Raw genomic sequence first — 19,840 nt, forward strand, 5'->3', positions numbered from 1 at the left:
CATATTTCATCACAGCTCACCTATTCTATAACTTATTTCTTTAGGGTCCTGCTTCCTCCTATGACTGATGTGAGAAATTAATTCAAGCAGTGGATATTGTTAACTAAAATAATTAATCTGTGGTACTATTTGATTATTATATTACATATAATAAATCGTATAATATGTATGATAGTATATGATTTATAATGTATACCTTGTATTTACTTATAAGTGTACATGTTGTATCCCCCTTCAGTAAAACATAAGCTCCTTGAGGGCAGGGACTGTAAAGTTATTGTCATTTTATCCCTAGAGACTAGTATAGTATCTTACACATAGTCAGTGCTTAACAGGTATTTGCTGAATTGGATTGACTTGATGGCAGGGGACAGCATGAACTCTTTCCAGAAAATCAATAAGGTTCATAAAGCCTTTGAGTAGTGTTTAAACTTTTAAGCATTAACAACAGCCTGTCATTCACCAAAGTATTCCTTCAATATCTTCTCAGAATTAGAGGTCACCCTGGATTCTCAAATGTTAAGCATTAATTTAGATCATGTATTTGGACCAAAAAGGGACCTCAAAGGTCATCTGGTCCAACCCCTCCATTTTATAGATGAGAAAACTGAGGCCCAAAGAGATTAAGTGACTTACCAAGATCATAAAGGTAATGTGTCAGAGCAAGAATTTGAACCCAGCTTCTCTGACTCCAGCTTCAGTTGGAGTGTCACACTACTTCAACCCCCTCACTTTAAAGATGAGGAAACTGAGGTCCAAGGAAATTGAGACTTGCCAAGATCACATAAGAAGCAAAGTAATAGACCTCAGATTTGAACTAAGGTTTTGTGACTCCAAATGCACCATTCCCCATGATGCGCCATGTTATACTGAGCCATCAATGGAGCACAAGCAGGGTGTTCCAACCTGTAAAGCCTTCGTGGTTGGGTGTGGTGATAGGCCTTTAGTTACCTATCACCTGAGGATCAGCCTTAAATTCAGAGAGGGTGGTAGTCAGAAGATAGACTGCTTGGTGACTTTTTGGCCATCATCAATCTTGAAAAACAAAGGTTAACAATCCTCATCAATGAAAAGTTGGCCCACCCACACCAATGAAATCGCAAATCTTTCAGTGTATCATACTAACTTGGGTCATATGTACGCTAGAAGTAATTTGTCAAAAAATTCAAATTCCAAATTCCTTTAAAGGCTTTTAAAAGAAATCTGGATTTTATGCTAATAACTGATATGGACTTTAATTCTTCTTGACCTAAATTATGGTAGCCTTTGTTTTTCACTTGACAGAGAATAGAGAAAACAGTCTGTAATGTAATTACTCTAAACTTAAACAGATTTGCTTTGCCACATTATTTATCAACAGTTCTTATCATACATAGAACCCAAGCTCCTCAAGTTTATATATGTATTAGGATTTTCTGAAGACTTTCGTACGAGATTTTCCGCAGTCCCTAACATGTAACCTGAAGCAGTTAACTCAGAGGAGCCTGGTTGGCTCAGTGGATATAGCACTGGACTTAGAGGTAGGAAGACTTAAGTTCAAATCCTGTCTCAAACACGAGCTAAGTGACCCTGGTTAAGTTATTTAATCTACTTCAGCTTCCTCATCTATAAAATGAGGATAATAATGGCACCTACTTCCCAGTTGTTGTGAGGATGAAATGGGAATATTTGTAGATTGCTTTGCCATCCTTAAAGTCCCATAGAATTACTATTAGGAATAACTAAGAGGGAGAATTCCAGGGGGATATGTGACCGTGAGGAAGACATTTTTGAAAAGAAGGCCTTTCAGCCTCTTAAATTACAACAACCAGGTAGCTGTATACTCCATCTATGATATTCTGTCATGTGATGGCTAGTCATCAAGAGAACGCCTTGTTTTTTATGAAAATGGAACTGGTTTTAAATGCTCCAAACTATCTTTTGAAGGCACAGATCAGGTAATACAGAAGTGAGAAAGATCATCACATAAGCTCCAATGGACACAGATCTGCTGGGCCAACTGGGATATGTGAAGTCTGAGGGTCAGAGGTCCTCTAGAGAGATGACTCCAGACAGTGAGTTCCAAGTCCCTTGGGGGCTTCTCAGGTAGGGAGGAAAGGCAGTGATGAACTCTAGGCTACCTGACAGCTCCAAGACAGGTGTCCTGAGTTGTCAGTCACTGGTCTACTTACCAAGAGATAAGGAGGTGGGATGTTAAAAGGGAGTATTTGGAAGCAAAGAGGTACAAGGGGAGAAAGCAAAGGGAAGAGTAAATAAAATAAAAATCTATCTTTTAAATCCTCAGTGCATTTTTTGCCTAAGAAATTGGACTGGAGCTGACTGAAAGATATTGGAGTCCCCTGGGCCAGGATCTGGTGGAGGCTGGGAGAGGGACCTACTCTGGACCATATCCAGACCTTCAAGATCCCTTAAGCCTCCAAAGCCACCTTGGAATCTAGGTAGGTGACTACGGGCATATGTGCTTGGTTCAGGGGAGCCTTACATTTCTTGCTAGAGCAAATATCATTGTGAAAAAGTGGCCAGGCACAGGGCATCCTATTTGGTGACCTTGGACATGGAATTACTGAGATGCAATCTGTTATTTTAAGTGTTGGGTACTGTCTCTGTAGTACTGGCCAAAAACAGAATAACCATTTTAGGGTAGTCACTTTTCACTTTCCATTTTCTCATTCAGATTATTCCATTCTCTCTTTTCCTTTGCCTTAAATTTCATGCTAAAGTTCTGGGAGACTTGTGATACAATCCACAGGAAAGGTGCTCCATAGGATAAATCTAGATCTCATCTCCTGGCCTCTATTTCAAATATAGTATGTACAACATTATACTTCGGGGAATTGACCTCCACAATAAAACAACAGGGAAACAAAACCAAAAGATAGCCAGGAGGTCTTGCATAGGATCTAGGGAAAAGCATCAAAGAAAGTAAATGCATCTGTTGATCCATAGCCAGAATACTAGGGCAAATATTATTAGGTGTGAATAACGTATAGGTAGGACTGTGAATTTTCTGCTGCCAAAAGACTTTCACTGTGGTGAAAGACACTTCTATCTTTTTATTGTTTATTTTTGGCATCAAGTTCTGCCATGCTTACACTCAACATCTTCATTATGAAACATGATTCTGAGAATTACCACTGATATTATTGTTTTCCACCCACAGGGGACCTTATGAGTGTGGTGTTCTTGTGATATGTTTTTACAAGCTGACAATTTCCTTCGTTTATGGAAATATACTATCCTGCCAGGGGAATAAAGTTGAGGTTCATAAAGAGTGAGTCAACCATCTTTACATTAAACACCTCTATTATGAAACATGATTCTGAATAAAATAGATGTTTAACATTCCAGGCTGTCATATAAGGCTGTCATAATTTCGCATGATAGCCCTACTACTTTGAAGAAGCTAGTGCAAAGTAAATTCTAACAGGACCTTTATAAAATTGGGGACAAGCTCAGGAGTCATTTGTTTTTTTACAGCACACATAAATTTATTTAAATTTATTTATTTAACATATTTGGTTTTCAGCATTGATTTTCACAACAGTTTGAATTACAAATTTTCTCCCCATTTCTACCCTCCCCCCCACTCCAAGAAGGCATATATTCTGGTTGCCCTGTTCCCCAGTCAGCCCCCCCCCTATCACCCCCCCCCTCTCATCCCCTTTTCCCTTCCTTTCTTGTAGGGCAAGATAAATTTCTACGCCCCATTGCCTGTGTATCTTATTTTTTAGTTGCATGCAAAAACTTTTTTTTTGTTTTTGAACATCTGTTTTTAAAACTTTGAGTTCCAAATTCTCTCCCCTCTTCCCTTCCCACCCACCCTCCCTAAGAAGTCGAGCAATTCAACCTAGGCCACACATGTATCATTATGTATAACCCTTCCACAATACTCATGTTGTGAAAGGCTAACTACATTTTGCTCCTTCCCAACCCATCCCGCTTTATTGAATTTTCTCCCTTGACCCTGTCCCCTTTCCAAAGTGTTTGTTTTGATTACCTCCGCCCCCATCTGCCCTCCCCTCCATCATCCCCCCCCTTTTATTTTTTTTTATCTTCCTCCCTCTTCTTTCCTGTGGGGTAAGATACCCAACTAAGTACGCATGGTATTCCCTCCTCAGGCCAAATCTGATGAGAGCAAGGTTCACTCATTCCCCCCTCACCTGCCCTCTCCCCTCCTCCCACAGAACTGCTTCCTCTTGCCACCTTTATTCGAGATAATCCACCCCATTCTATCTCTCCCTATCTCCCTCTCTCAGTATGTTGCTCTCTCATCCCTTAATTTAATTTTATTTCTTTTAGATATCTTCCCTTCATCTTCAACTCACCCTGTGTCTGCTCTCTCTCTTTTACATATATATATATAAAAACACACACACACACATATATACATACATACATACATATACACATAGATATATACATACATACACATTCACTTATATATATATACATAAACATATATATATATATATATATGCATATTCCCTTCAACTACGCTAATACTGAGGTCTCATGAATTATACACATCATCTTTCCATGTAGGAATGTAAACAAAACAGTTCAACTTTAGTAAGTCCCTTGCAATTTCCGTTTCTTGATTACCTTTTCATGCTTCTCTTGATTCTTGTGTTTGAAAGTCAAATTTTCTATTCAGTTCTGGTCTTTTCACTGAGAAAGCTTGAAAGTCCTCTATTTTATTGAAAATCCATATTTTGCCTTGGAACATGATACTCAGTTTTGCTGGGTAGGTGATTCTAGGTTTTAATCCTAGCTCCATTGACCTCCGGAATATCGCATTCCAAGCCCTCCGATCTCTTAATGTAGAAGCTGCCAGATCTTGGGTTATTCTGATTGGGTTTCCACAATACTCAAATTGTTTCTTTCTGGCTGCTTGAAGTATTTTCTCCTTGATCTGGGAGCTCTGGAATTTGGCGACAATATTCCTAGGAGATTTCTTTTTGGGATCTATTTGAGGAGGCGATCGATGGATTCTTTCAATTTCTATTTTGCCCTGTGGCTCTAGAATATCAGAGCAATTCTCCTTGATAATTTCTTAAAAGATGATATCTAGACTCTTTTTTTGATCATGGCTTTCAGGTAGTCCAATAATTTTTAAATGATCTCTCCTGGATCTATTTTCCAGGTCAGTGGTTTTTCCAATGAGATATTTCACATTGTCTTCCATTTTTTCATTCCTTTGGTTCTGTTTTATAATATCTTGATTTCTCATCAAGTCACTAGTTTCCACTTGCTCCAATCTAATTTTTAAGGTAGCATTTTCTTCAGTGGTCTTTTGGACCTCCTTTTCCATTTGGCTAATTCTGCCTTTCAAGGCATTCTTCTCCTCATTGGCTTTTTGGAGCTCTTTTGCCATTTGAGTTAGTCTGTTTTTTAAGGTGTTGTTTTCTTCAGTGTATTTTTCAGTATTTTTTTGGGTCTCCTTTAGCAAGTCATTGACTTGCTTTTCATGGTTTTCTCGCATCCTTCTCATTTCTCTTCCCAATTTTTCCTCTACTTCTCTAACTTGCTTTTCCAAATCCTTTTTGAGTTCTTCTATGGCCTGGGGCCAGTTCATGTTTTTCTTGGAGGCTTTGGTTGTAGGCTCTATGACTTTGTTGTCTTCTTCAGGCTGTATGTTTTGGTCTTCTTTGTCACCAAAGAAAGAATCCAAAGTCTGAGACTGAATCTGGGTGTGCTTTCGCTGCCTGGCCATATTCCCAACCAACTAACTTGACCCTTGAGTTTTTCAGTGGGGTATGACTGCTTGTAGACTAATGAGTTCTATGTTCCACGTTTGGGGGGGGAGGTGCCAGCTCTGTCACACCAACACTACTCCTTCCCCAAGATCCCCCAGCCCGGCCGGGCTTAGATCTTCAGCAGGCCATGCACTCCTGCTCTGATCCGCCACTTAATTCCTCCCACCAGGTGGGCCTGGGGCCAGAAGCAGCAGCAACTGTAGCTGCCCCACCTCCGCTGCCCCCAGGGCTGGAAGCCGAACCTCGAACTCCTTCCACTCCCGCAGCTTTTCCCACTAACCTTCTCCGCAGTCTTTGGTGTTTGTGGGTGGAGGGGTCTGGTAACTGCCGCAGCTCACATATTCAGGGCGCTAGGGGCCCCATCCGCCCGACTCCCGCTCAGGAGTCATTTAATGATTAACCTGTGCTCAAATTCATGGCCATAGGGTGGCCTCCTAACCTCAGTCAGCCATTCTGCAAGTGTGTGCCCTTGGTCTCAAGAATGGCAGAAAGTGAATATGTGGATTGATCTGGTGAATTCTTTCTCCGCTATGGGAAAAAAAGGCCTAAAATACATGTCCTATTAACAGAGGTGGAGTTAGGAGAATAGTGTCACCTGAAAGCACTAAATTCTCTTTACTTGCTTCCTGGTGAAAGAAACAAATATGAAGAATAAGAGATTCTTTGTGGGGTAGAGTGCTAAGAGAACTAGCCTCAGAATCAGAAGACTTGGGTTCTTGGATCCCACTTAGAGCTGGGAGCAACTGCAGAGGTCATCTAATCCAACCCTTCTCATTTTATAGATGAGGCTCAGACAGGCAGAGTGTCTTGCCCCAAATCACACAAGTACCATGTGGCAAAGACAGGATGCAGGTTCACTGACTGTAAAATCTGCCATTCTTTCTATTGCACCATGCCAGTCTGACTTCTATCATTTACTAACAGGGCACTTCCCTTCCGCTATCTAATGCCTCACTTCTATCACCTGTGAAATAAAGGGATTGAGCCATCAAGGGTTCTCAACCTGGAGTCTGTTAATTTTTTTTATATTTTGAAAACTGTATTTCAATATAATTGAATTCCTTCATAATCCTGTGTATTTTATGCATTTAAAAACATTCTGTGAAGGGGTCTGTAAGCTTCATTGGACTGCCACAAACAAGGGTGGAGAACTCCTGTGCTAGATGAGCTCAGAGGGTTTCCTCCCATTTCTAACATCTTATGATTATGAATTCTATAGTCAAGACTCTGGGTGCCAGAGACCAGCCAATCCTTTTCTTCAGGAAAATCTCCCAGAGTCTCCTTCTTCTCCCCTTTCCTAAGAAGCCCTCCTGTTCACCCTTGCAAAATTCACTACGTTGTCATATTCATTGGGTGACACAGTGAGTGTTAACCTCAGTTTCCTGGCTGACCTCAGCAGGATAATTATTTTCTGGCTACTTGCAATTCCTCTGTGCTTTTAGCAAGGCTGGATGTTAGGGGCTTGGTTTATTTAAGTGCTGCTGTCCCATCCCTGGATCCATTCCCTGTAATAACTATAAAGCGTGTGCAAGGAGGCAAAGTGTTTAGGAGGCAAGTTACAGCAACATTCTTCCAGTTTTCTTCCATTTCATGGGTCCCAACAGTCAGACCATTAACATCCACATCTAAAATTTAACATTGAAATTTAACTTTGCATTTGGTAAAGTACCTCAGAGTCACTTGGAAATCACTTTTTCCCAAGCCAGAGAAGTAGGTTGGCATTGACTAGCTGGTGGGTGATTTTTACAGGTGGGAACTATGATACTTGAAGATGAAATGACCACGTTGCAGAGATTTTAAGCAATTTCCCCCAAATCAACCAGCTAGCTAAAGATATTCGTGAGATAGGAACTTGAAGCCATCAAGCTAGTAGGCTACACATACTGAACTCTTCCTCCTCTGCCCTCCTGTTAAACTTACAGTCATTTGAGTTCTTAGTTAACTACTACCTGTGGGTTATTGTTTAGTTATGTCTTGTGATTATGTCTTAGCTTTTAGGGACAGTATAATATAGTAGGAAGCTGAACTTGGATTCAGGAGAGGCCCAAGTTCAAATCCCATCTCCCATACTTACTGGATAAGTGACCATATACAACTCACTTACCCATACTTTCATATTTGTAAAATGAGGATAATGATATCTACAGTACTTAGTCCCTAGAGTTGTTTTGAGGATAAAATGAAGAAATGCATATAAAGTATTTTGTAAGTCTTAAAACGAGTATATAAAAAAAATTGTTTTTATTATTACTGCATGTTTTACCTGTAATATTTCTTGGTTAGTGTTGATTAAAATGAATTTTTATTTTTCTTCCATTGAGATTATAAGCTCCCTGAGTACAAGATCTAATCTTATATTTCTTTCTATGCTTAGAGCATTTAGCATAGTGCTGGGCACAAACCACTCAATTAGTTCTTGAGTCAAAATGGGTTGTTGTTTGGTCCCCTGAACCACTTATTGCCTAGGTTGGGCTATCTCATGATAGGGAATGGAGAGCCTGCTCCCTCTTCTGTAGGATAGAGGCAATAACAAAATAAATTTTTCCTCGAACTCTTTATCCCTGACTCAGCGTACATCCCCATGGGCCTTGCAAAATGTACCAAACTATCCTTTTTTCTTGTCTTGTTTCCTTTGGAATTATCCTCTGGCAATCACACCTCATCATGTCAAAAGGCTTGTGCTGGAGAATGGCTGATCTCTGAGGAGCTGGCTGAGTTCATGGCTCCAATTTATCTTTGAGGAGTTGGCAAGACAAAGACCACTGTCTAAAAGATAAATGATCAAGTGCGTCATCTGTAAACCAGCTCCAGTTTTTTTTAGCTGGTTTTCCCCACTAGGAATGTGGGGGGTAGCTATGCTAGGATCACAGTTGCTTGATTAGACTTCTGTTTGTACCATCTTTTGTGGTGGTACTGGTAACTCTCTCGGGTACGGGTATCATTACCTCTGCCAGCCCAGTGCTTATTTGTATTAATGGTTAACATTCATTTGTGACCACAAGTATCAGATGGTTGGTGTTAGAGGCAGAACCATTTGGTGGAAAGAATGTGGGGTGAAATCAGAAGATGTAGCCATCTGCGACTTTAGGCAAGTGGCCTACTCTCTAATCCTCAGTTTCCTCATCCGTCAAAAGCTAATAATATACCTGTCTGCCTTGAAGGTTGTTGTGAAGATCAAATGAGTCTGTATGTGAAAGTTCTTTGTAAACCATATACAGATATCAGTTATCATTACTTCCAGAATTAGCCTTCGTGGTGTTACTTATGCAATGACTGGTGCGAAATCTATTGGAACACTTTAAAATGAGTTATTCCTTAATGATATTACTAGAATGTCCATGTTAGAATGTTAGTTAGTAAAGAGTAGAACTCATTATCTGTCTTTGGCTTAATCCAAAGGACTTTTATTGGTGAAGTAACAAAAAGACGTCATAGAAAAGAGGTGTTTTCACTCAGCCATTTGTTCATTAAACGTTTGTTAAGCACCTACTATGTGCAGAACACTAAGCTAAGAACTATGTACGAGAACCTCAGAGATGGCATTATACCAATCTTCTTTTTCCTCTTTTGTGTATTTCTTCTGCCATAGATAATTAAAAAAAATAGCACAGGTCCCTGTTAGAAATGCACTTGACAAAGGAACTTTTAAATATCTCATGAAATTATCTCAGTTGGGTGTTCTACTTACTAGGTCATTTGGAGTTGAAAGGAATCTTAGAGATCATCTTGTTCCATTCCCCCCCCTTTTGCAGATGAGGAAACTGAGGCTCAGAGAGATTAAACAACTTGCCCAAGATGACAAAGATGGCAAGTAGCATGTCTACCAAATCTTAGACCCAAGTCCTCAACTCTAATGCCAGTGCTCTTACCATTAAATCATACTGGCTCATTTACACCTGAGGTATCCTCCCTCTACCCCTTTGGGTTTCAGTGAGCAAATGTGGAAAGATTTATAATTTAATAAGCTGAGCAATAGCTGAATTTATGATTCTCTAATCATTAACATGCAATTTGAAAACTAGTTTCTTTGTGAAATTTGCCTGGAATAAACAGAATATGACATACATATTTATCAACCCTAATGCAACAGATTGTTTTCCTTTCCTCACTGGTATATGTTTGTGTTTGTGTGTGTGGGGGGATATATATATATATACATACATACATACATACATACATACATGTTTGCCTTCCCTCAAAAATTGCATGTTTCTTGTTTTATTCTTAGTTATTTAAATACATACCTACCACTGCTAAAGTCTGTCAACTGGCTAGTATTTACCAATATTCAGTAAACTGGTGGATTAAGCCAGGGAAACTGTTTGTATCATTAAAATTATGTAAGTGATGGCTGAAATTCTCATTAGGGACCATTAACACAGATTTCCCTTCTAACCTCACACATTGCACTTTGGTGGTTTCTGGTTTTCTTTGTAAACATTAGATTTTTATTAAAGTTCAAGACAAATTTAGCTTTCCTTGTTGGAACACAGAAGGCTAAAAATGACTGATCTGATTATCCCATTGTGACAACTCAAAATGAACATAAATCACCTTTCCTTCCCTGCAAAGGGGAAGTGAAGGCTTATTTTTATTCATACTTGAATCTCCAAACAAACCACAACACTTAACTCCTTAATACTTACTGCTTTAGAAGTATCACCATGAAATGACAGCTTTCCTAGATGCTGCATTTCAAGTTTTGGCCAGGAGAAAGCATTTTGTTCTAAAGATTTCTGATCTACTTTACATTTGATATTCCATGTTAAATTTATGTATGTTTCGGTCTTTTTCTTCTATCAGATTGCATGTTACAGAATGGCAGGGATTCCAGGGATAGGGAGCCTGCAGCCTCGAGGCCATGTATGGCCCTCTAGGTACTTAAGTGTGTCCCTTTGACTGAATCCAAACTTCACAGGACAAATCCCCTTAATTAAAGGGTTTGTTCTAGAAAATTTGGAATCAGTCAAAAGGCCACACCCAAGGACCTAGAAGGCCACATGTGGCCTTGAGGCTGCAGGTTCTCTACCCCTGAACCAAATATCAGCTCAACCTTCTGCTTCCTCTAGCACCTAACACAATGCTTGTGTTTTCATGAATTAACGAAACTTTAGAGTGAAAAGGGGCCTCAGACACCTGGATCAAGAGTTCTTAACATTCAGTACATGGACTGAGGTCATGGAGAGATTTCAAAGAGGCCATGAACTTAGAGGGGAAAAAAACTACATCTTTATTTTTATTAAACTCTAACAAATTGGATACTTTCTCAATTATTAATTTAAACAAAAACATTATTCTAAGAAGATGTCCATAGGCTTTGTTAGAGCCCCATGATACAGAAATGGTTAAGAACTCCTGAGCTACATTGAGGGGTAAAATCGTTGTGGAGAAGGATTCCACTTTCCCTGTTGCCACACACCAACTGCTGACTAACTGCCAACTTCTGTCATGTATGGCCAAGAGCCCCAGGAATGGCAGCATTCTCCTGTTCAGACTAGCCTCCTTCCAGTCCAGCCCACACAGCCATCGTCTCAGGAAGCAAGCCATGGGGAGCAGGAGCTAGACATCCTCATTAACGAGTGTCAGGGACAGGTGAACCAAGTTAGCTGAAGCAGCAATATGTCCTGAAGGAGTGATTGAAAGCAGCCTATTCCAGTTGAGTCAAACCAACACTACCACCTCAAATCAAAACCTGTCCTCAGATTACTGTGGAACAAGACTGGGCAACTGCTTCCATGGGTGCTACAATCCCTGCCTCCTCAGCCACCACAGCTACTGAAGAACCAGAAAAGAAAGGCTTTGACACCAAAGTCCTTGGTACTATCAAACAGTTCAAGGTCAGGAGGAGATATGGATCTAAGTGGAAATAAAATTAAAGAAGACTGCGTTACTATCTGCTTTGCTGCTGCCTCCTAAGGACCAGGGGATCTTTTCATCTAATTTGCAACTGAAAACTATACATGCTATTTATACCATTAGAATGTGAACTTCTTCATAGCAGGGACTGTCTTGCTTTTCTCTCTGTATCTCCAGAGATCTTAGCACAATGATCTCCATACTGTACAGTAAGTACTTAATAAATGCTTTTCATTCATTCATTCACAGTTCAATACTCTCATTTGATATATAAGGAAACTGAGGCCAAGAGAGGTTAAACATAGAAACAAAGAGATGATCATCAATTGGGGAATGGCTAAACAAATTATGGCACATGAATATCATGGAATATTATTGTAATAAAAGAAATTACGAATATGATGAATACAAAGAAGCAAGGAAAGACTTACATTAACTGTTGCAAAATCAAGTAGAAGCAGGAAAAGTAGAGCCAGGAAAAGAACATACACAATGACTACAATAATGTAAATAAAAAACACTACCGTGAAATAATAAAAAAAGAATGTTGTGACATTATAAAGGATCAATATAAAGATACATCCACCCACCCACATTCACATATACACAGATACCCCTTTGCTGATGTGAGTGGGCCAGTATTGGTGGAATACTGCATGTGATGTCATTTTTTTTTACTATATTGATTGGTTTTGTTGACTTTTTTCTCTTTTCAACAAAAAAGCCCACTTTGTTTTAAGGGATGGTGGGGGTTGGTTCTACAAGGAAAAATCTAGCCAATAAAAAAAACAAAGCTATCAATACAAATCTATTATTTTGAAAGTCACTTGTCCAAAGTCACGTAGCTAGGTAGCTGTAAAGCCATGACTGTTTGCTAAGCTTGGAAAAATTTTATACCTTTATTTACCCTTTTGATCTCAAGGTGAAAAGCTTTCTATATACCCTTTTGTTGTACTAAGAACCCATAGTAAGACCAATTAGACAAACTAGAATTTTGTCAAAAGCAGATGAACCCATGTGCTTTATTAATCATTTACAATATTAGGTCAGCAGACCTCAGGAATGACATTTTTTAAAAAGCTGTGTTCACTTATTCATCATTAAACAAACTTTGATGGATTAGCTTCTCTATGTAAAGTTCTGTATTTTCTCAAGGGTTGTTACAACAAGCTGGATTTACAAGGTAAATTCCTAGTATATCAGACATAGTGTAATGATTTACTTTCTGAAATGATCTCTTGTCAGGCTTGTGTGGCAATACCGTAAAATGGATTGACCAATTATAACCATTTGTGGTTGGGTGTGTCTTTTGTTAAACATGGCTGCTGTCCTGCACATGTGTTCCCCAGATGATCCCTAAAACTCTGCTTTCCTTCTCCACACTTTACATAACACTTGGATATCCTTTGTCAGCTGAAAATCCTCTATAATTTTTGAGATTCAAACTTCAAAAAGCTCATGATGAACTTCAGCAGAAGAAACATTGTTCATATTCAAAAATCAGATTAGAGCACATGTGGGGGACTTTATATCTGGGGACCATGTGTCAAGAAGAGCAGTCATTTCAAACCCAGGGAATACACTGTCATAAATGGTGATGGTTGATCTGATCTATAGTGTGCTACATGGTCCAAACAAATACATTCACCACCAACAAAGTGATTATATTGTGCACAGTACTCTGGGATTTGACTGAAAACTTTCTTTTTGAATGGTGTTCATACTGGAACCTTTCTCATTACTGTATTTTATTTGCTTTTCCTTTTCTATCATGAACCCCTGGGGAAAGAGCTTGTATATTTTCCTAAGCACCAAATAAAACTCAACAAATTCAGCAGACATTAATAGAGCACCAAGTGTACCATGGATAAGGCAATGGGAGGGGGTTTCCAGAGAAGAGTATGCATAGATCCTGCCCTCAGGGAGCTTAGGTTACACTCAGTGGGGGCTCAATACCATTCTGGCAGATCAATTCATTTCCTAAGTATGTGCCTTAGACACTTTTTTTTCCTTCCTTTAATAAATGTGACTCTGCTTCAACCCATTGCCCACAATTCCCTTTTCCAAAATAGGCCCAGAGAGCATACCTTTTGTTTCAACTGTAATACCATCTGTTTCATTTGGTGGAACTCCTTACAAGTGGCACAGCAGGTTCCTGCCTTCAGCACATTCTCTACTTTCTCATCATGTCCTGGGAAAGAAGACTGGTTCAGTTAGATCTAAAAGGTTGAAAAGAATCACCTCTTGTACATGAAGGCATCAGCAGGCTTCTACTCTGACCCTGAAACGTGCAAGGTATACATGTTAGCAATTTGTACAGCTCTTCAGTCACTGATGGGAAGGCTGCAGGTCAGGGGGGAATGGTGTGAAAGAGACCCTGCTGCATTTCAAACCCAGCTGTTTTAATTTAAGGATTCCCAGAGCCTTTCCACTTTGGGATGTGAAACTGTGTGCCACTATCCTTTTATCAGTACCTCTCTGGAAGGCAGACCCTGTAGGCCTGACATGATTTATACTCACCTAAAAGGGCCAATTATTCATGCACTGTAAATAATACCCAAATCCCAACATGATTCTTGTGCACTTTACACAAAACTGGTCTTTTTCACTGTAGATTAGCAGATCAGCAAGCACTCCCAGACAGGGCAAGATTGCAAGAGGCAAAGTTTGGAATTGGGAACTGACATCAGTGTAAGGGACTTGAAGCCAAGTTGGAGAACAAAGGACCAACAGAAGGTATGAGGAACACTAACCATATTCACAACTACCTTAAACCTGATGGAGTATTTGGAGAACGTTGTTGCACCCATGCTAACCCCAGGAGTTCTAAACCATCTCCTATCATGAACTAGTATGGCCCTCCATGTTCCAGGGCTTCTTTATAAAATTATTTTCACTATGACGCCGGAATCTAAGAGTGATGGGAACACAGAGCCAACAGCCAATAAAATATAATCTTTTGGCACAGAAACAAGATATCAAAATTAAGAGCTTGGAGAGGGTAAGTGAACAAACGTAGTAGTAGTTTCCAAATGAAAGTGTTCTGCCAATATAAGTGGATGGCAAAGAAAGAGATAGTGTGGGCTTGTGTGATTGACAGGACAGTTTGTCACCCGGTATGTGTCATCCAAAAGACTCAAAAGCAACCTAGTATGTGGATTCCACGCATACTAAGCTCTTTAAATAATCACTGGTGGTACCAATGGTGACCTAAGGATCACAGGGGAGACATGATCTGTTCTTCCTATCTTTAAAGTGATAAGATGCTCTATGCTTTCTACTTCTATACTTTTGCTCAATTCTCTTCAGGAGCACGAAATTCATTCCCTCACTTATGTCTATCAAAATCTTATCTCAAGGCCCAGATCAGATTCCAGTTCCCCTATGAATCCTTTTGTAATTACTTAGCTGGTAATAATCTCTCTCTTTTCTAAATCAATTATTTGCACCTCTCATTTGGCAGGCGTTATAAAAGAATTCCTTACGCTGTGGTTGTCTATTTGCCTTATTATGCCAACTATACTCCAAACTACTTGAGGGCCAGCCAGGTCTTTTTCTTAAACTTGAATTTATCCATCGTACCTAGCACTTTGTAAGCATGCAACAAACACTTGTTGAATAAGTGAATGAGTGGATAAGGTATTAGGAGAACAGTGCACAAAGATATACCTCTTCTCAATCTTTTTCTCTTCTTTTTTTTTAAGGAGAGAAGGGAAGACAATCTTTTTTGAGTCACACTCCTGAGGTTTGTAGGCTGTTTGTAGCCTGTGAGTTTGATACCTCTTCCCTAAGAGACTGTTAGAACTATCAGATGTGATTTCTGAGCCACGGTCAGTGACCTCTGGAGGATCATGGAGAATGATTCTGTAGCACTGGAAAGGGGAAAGTGTTATCTCAATTTTCAAAAAAGGAAAATGGACTGAGAATGACTAATTCCTGACAAAGTTTTAGAATATAATATTAATGGGGTCAAGGGAAGATAAAGAGAATGGCAAAAAGTATGGGGGTCCTCAATGGGTTTTGGGCAGCCTGGAGTCAGGGTTGGTGGGGGGAGGGAAAGCAAGAGGGAAGGGAGCCCACATTGACAGCTGGATAGAATATCACTGTGAACTATGAATATGGAGAATTCAGAGAACCATGGGAAAGACTTACATGAACTAATATAGAGAGAAATAAGTAGAGTCAGTGGTGACTACAACATTGTAGATGTATAGAAAAACAAGTAGAAGCCAGTCAAAACCAAACAATGTTTAGTTATAATGTCTAAGAAAGTTGGCCCAGGAAAGGAATTGAGACATAATAGCTTCCTTCATATAACTGAAGGGCTGCCATGTGGAGGAAGGCTTTGTTCTATATAGAGAGGCAGATTTAGTTTTGCCATAAGGAAAAACTTCCCAACTGTTAGAACTATCCAAAAAGGGAATGGGTTGTTTTAGGAAATGATCAGAGAAGGTCTGCAAACAAAGGTGAAATGACCTATCAGTTATACTGAAGACAGAACTCTTGTTCAGGTACAGGTTGGATTAGATAGCTTCTGAGGTCTCTTCTGACTTTGAGACTCTGTGGAACATTTCAGTATGTGCACATACATGTGCACACATATGTACACATATACACACATGTATGCATTATACAGTATATACATTTACATATATGGCGTAAGATAGATGAATAGTTATGCATCTGTCTCTTTATCATAGGAGTACTGGGGAGGTGGAACTGCCTAGCACTCCTATTCTCAGGGTCACTTGAAGAGTCCTGGAATTTTCCTAACATCAATCTGATGGCATCACATGAAACTGAGTTTTGCTTACTCTGTAGGAGCCTAAGATTTTGCTGGACAGCTTTCAATTCAATAAAAATGCTTACTACACACTTATTATACATAAAGCACTGTCTTTGATGCTGAGAAGGTATTCCTTTTCCTCTGAAAATGTCTAATTTTGCCTTTCCAGGAATTATCAGAGGATAGAGTATCAAAAATGTTACCATACAAAGCATGTATAAAATCCTGTTATTAGTAGTAACAGAAAAGCAGTCAGCACCATGGCCAGCAAGTTCTGCAGGGAAGTTGTGGAAAAACAATGGAGCCCCCTGTGGGACTGCATGAACTATGGCAGCCTGCAGGGGTGGCACTATTAGATATGCATAAAGAGAAAGGGTTGCTATCCGTGGCAGTGCATTTAGTTAGGCTGCCTCATCTTTATGCCTTGGGGCAATTTGGATTTTTCAAATAAAATTTGAATGAGCCTCTAGTGTATAGGAAGAGTTCTAGGTTCCTTACCTCCACTTCCACTTACCAGGAGAAATTTACCTGGATACGGTTTTGTTTCTCTTCATAAATTGGCTATGTAGTAAGGTAGAAGACAGGAGTGCTTCTACCAATTTTCTGATGACTTATGGTACTGCTTGGTGCCAATCCCACAAGGCAACAGGTTAGCATTCTGGTAAGCACTGAACCTTTGATGAGAGGGTCTCTCAGAAACAGCTCTGTCTATTTTTTTTTTGATTGCTGTATTTTTTTCTGAGACAGTTGCATCACTTTAGGGACATGTTTTAAGAGCTATGATGTAACATTTGTGCTCAAACTGGCTGAGACAGATGATCTATGAAAACAGGTAGAAAACGGTATTCCATCGTCCTTCGAAAGTAGTAGCTTAATATCTTAAAAAAAATTACCTGACACTCTAAAGTGGAATAATGTTGCCTGCTTCCCCCTTCCCCTTCCAGCATACAAATCAGTCAAATGCTTTCTATATCCCGTTAGAATCTACACAATATTCAATCTGCCTGTGAAACTTTCTGAGAGTAGCATTAAAAATAACAATGTTCTACACAAGGTGAGGTCTTTAAGATAAAATACCATCTTCTCAGCCTAGCGTTCAAGTCTTTCCACACTCTGGCTCCAATCTATCTTTTCAATCTACTTTCACATTGTTCCCATATTCCAATGAAACTAGATGATTAGATGCTCCAGATTTCAACATCCCCTACTTCCTATCTCCACTTATTCACATACACTATACCTTATGTTCAGAATGCACTCTTTCCTTATTTCTACCTTTCAGAAATTTATCTAACCCATCTCTTCCTTCATTATTCAAGTTAGCTGCCAACTCCTTTTTGTATTTTTTTTCTGATCCCGCTTATTTCCCAGTACTCAAATCACATTCTTTTATATTTACTTATATGTCTGTTGTAATCTCCCCAAAGCAGGTGAACTCTGAGGGTGTGGACTGATTAATTTTTGCCTTCATATTCTCTGGACTTACCACAGTGCCTTGAGCCTAAAAAGCATTTAATGCTTCTTGTGTTGAATTAAGATGAAAAAATACTTTCTATACAAGGTAGTTTTTTAAATGATATTTTAAAATGTTTATGAATCTGAGATTGTCCATTTCTAGTCTCATCAGATGAAGACTGCATTGATGATTCTGTGAGAAAAACCCAATTCAAGATGCATTTTCTTTATGTTTGTTCTCTGTGAAAGTGCAATATTCCTGATAGACCACAGGGTGGCATGTAGCTCTATTTTTTTATGTGAAGTCCTGACTCCTCTGTAGCATTTCAGGGATTGAGTGTGTGAGCTATTTATCACAGGGCACATTGATATTTTTTAGTAGCAGTTTATGGACTTAGTAAAAAAAAAGGCACAAAATGTTACCAACATCATGCACGAGGAAAGTCCCACAAATACGCAAAGTATGTTAGTTTATTATTCAACATTGGTCATGCAAACTGGGTCCATGAATTATGAGGTTTGGAAACTTCTGAGAGGGCCTGGGATATGTCTGGCGCTTGGAATTATAATAAGCGATTCTAGATGTCAGGAACAGTTTATCAGAAGACAAAGTGGAGAAAATGGAAACTAGGCAAGCTAATTAGCTGTAGGACATTTCCCTTCATGTCATCTCTCCCAATACATTAGTTACCTCAATCTCTTCCTCTTTCTCTCAAATGTTGCACAACATATTATCATTTGCTAAACTGGCTCTGGCTCTGTACTTCCAAAGAGGAGAATGAATAACTGACCATAACACTATTGCCATGGGCCGTCTTGTCTCTGGCAAGGCCGTAGTCCATGCATGTTTGCCATCATTTATCAGGTAAACTGGCTGTAACCTTTCAATCATCAAAGGACAATATTCAGGCCGCTCTCCCCCTTTCTATCCCACTTACCCTCCCTTAATAACCAGCTGTTGCTGTATTTAATTTAAAACTCCTTTGACCTTCTTTAATAATTGTGCAGACACTGGGTGATGTGAAGTAATAAACCAAAGAGAAAAGAAAAGACTTTCATATCACATATGTTTATACTTAATAATAATTATCTCCTAGCCAGAAAAAAAGACTGTGATGAAATACTGTAATTTGTTACTCTAGAGCAGAGGGAATATCTATGCTGCTTCTTAGTGACTCTAATGAACACTAGAAAGATTTCTTATAGCTGAGATTAATGACCTAATAGATTTTTTTCTTATTCCTTATTCTTATAGTTGAGATTATTAGCCTAATGCTTTTTTTTGGTATAGACCTTGGTTTCATTTCTATAGGACTCTCCTGGAGTCCACTGAGGCAGATCGGCAACTCATCTCTAACCTATAGTGTTAGGTATTTTCTTGAGACCCTGGGAAGTGAAGCGACTTGTTCGTGGTCACTCAGTTAGTATGTGTCAGACATGGGACTTGAACTCAGGTCTCTCTGACTCCAAGATTAGCCTATTCATTCTGCCATCTGGTTTCTTTTTCCCATCAATACTTCAAGGATAGTTGTCTCTCTATAGGCTTTCCTGAATCTTAGTCCAGTGCCCTCATAAGGTAGCATAATATAGTGGAAGAGTCATGCACCTTTGGGGGAAAAAAAGAAATTTACATGATAATTTTATTATATATTTAAAAGGAATAGTAAGTTGTATACAATAGATTTGTAGTTTCATGCATAATCATCTTTTTCAAAAATTATACTGTTATAGAAATGCTTGTTTTATTCCATAAATTAAACATAAAACAATTTTTTTAAATAAAAAGGGTGGCTCACTAAGATATCCTTAAGAAATATTTATTAATTGTACAATTGTAGCTTTCATTCCTCCCTACAACACTTACTTTTTGATTTCATAAAAGTCACTTAACCTCTACAGGACTGAGCTGCTTTGTTTAGCAAGTGGAGATGATGATGACGTACCTGCTTACACCTAGATCAGCTGTGAGTGCATTTCCCTCTAAAGA

At 39.1% G+C, this 19,840-nt stretch overlaps 1 protein-coding gene across 1 annotated transcript in view; it reads right to left on the reverse strand.

Moving 5' to 3' along the window:
* CCBE1 (collagen and calcium binding EGF domains 1) overlaps positions 1-19,840 on the reverse strand; it is a 65,785-nt gene that overhangs the window by 10,013 nt on the left and 35,932 nt on the right. Inside the window, exon 8 of the mRNA XM_036746308.1 lies at positions 13,700-13,803. Coding sequence (XP_036602203.1) covers positions 13,700-13,803 — 104 coding nt within the window. The remainder of the gene's footprint in view (positions 1-13,699; positions 13,804-19,840) is intronic.

This window comes from Trichosurus vulpecula, chromosome 1 (genome assembly GCF_011100635.1).
Source record: "Trichosurus vulpecula isolate mTriVul1 chromosome 1, mTriVul1.pri, whole genome shotgun sequence".
In the NCBI taxonomy this organism is placed as follows: Eukaryota; Metazoa; Chordata; class Mammalia; order Diprotodontia; family Phalangeridae; genus Trichosurus; species Trichosurus vulpecula.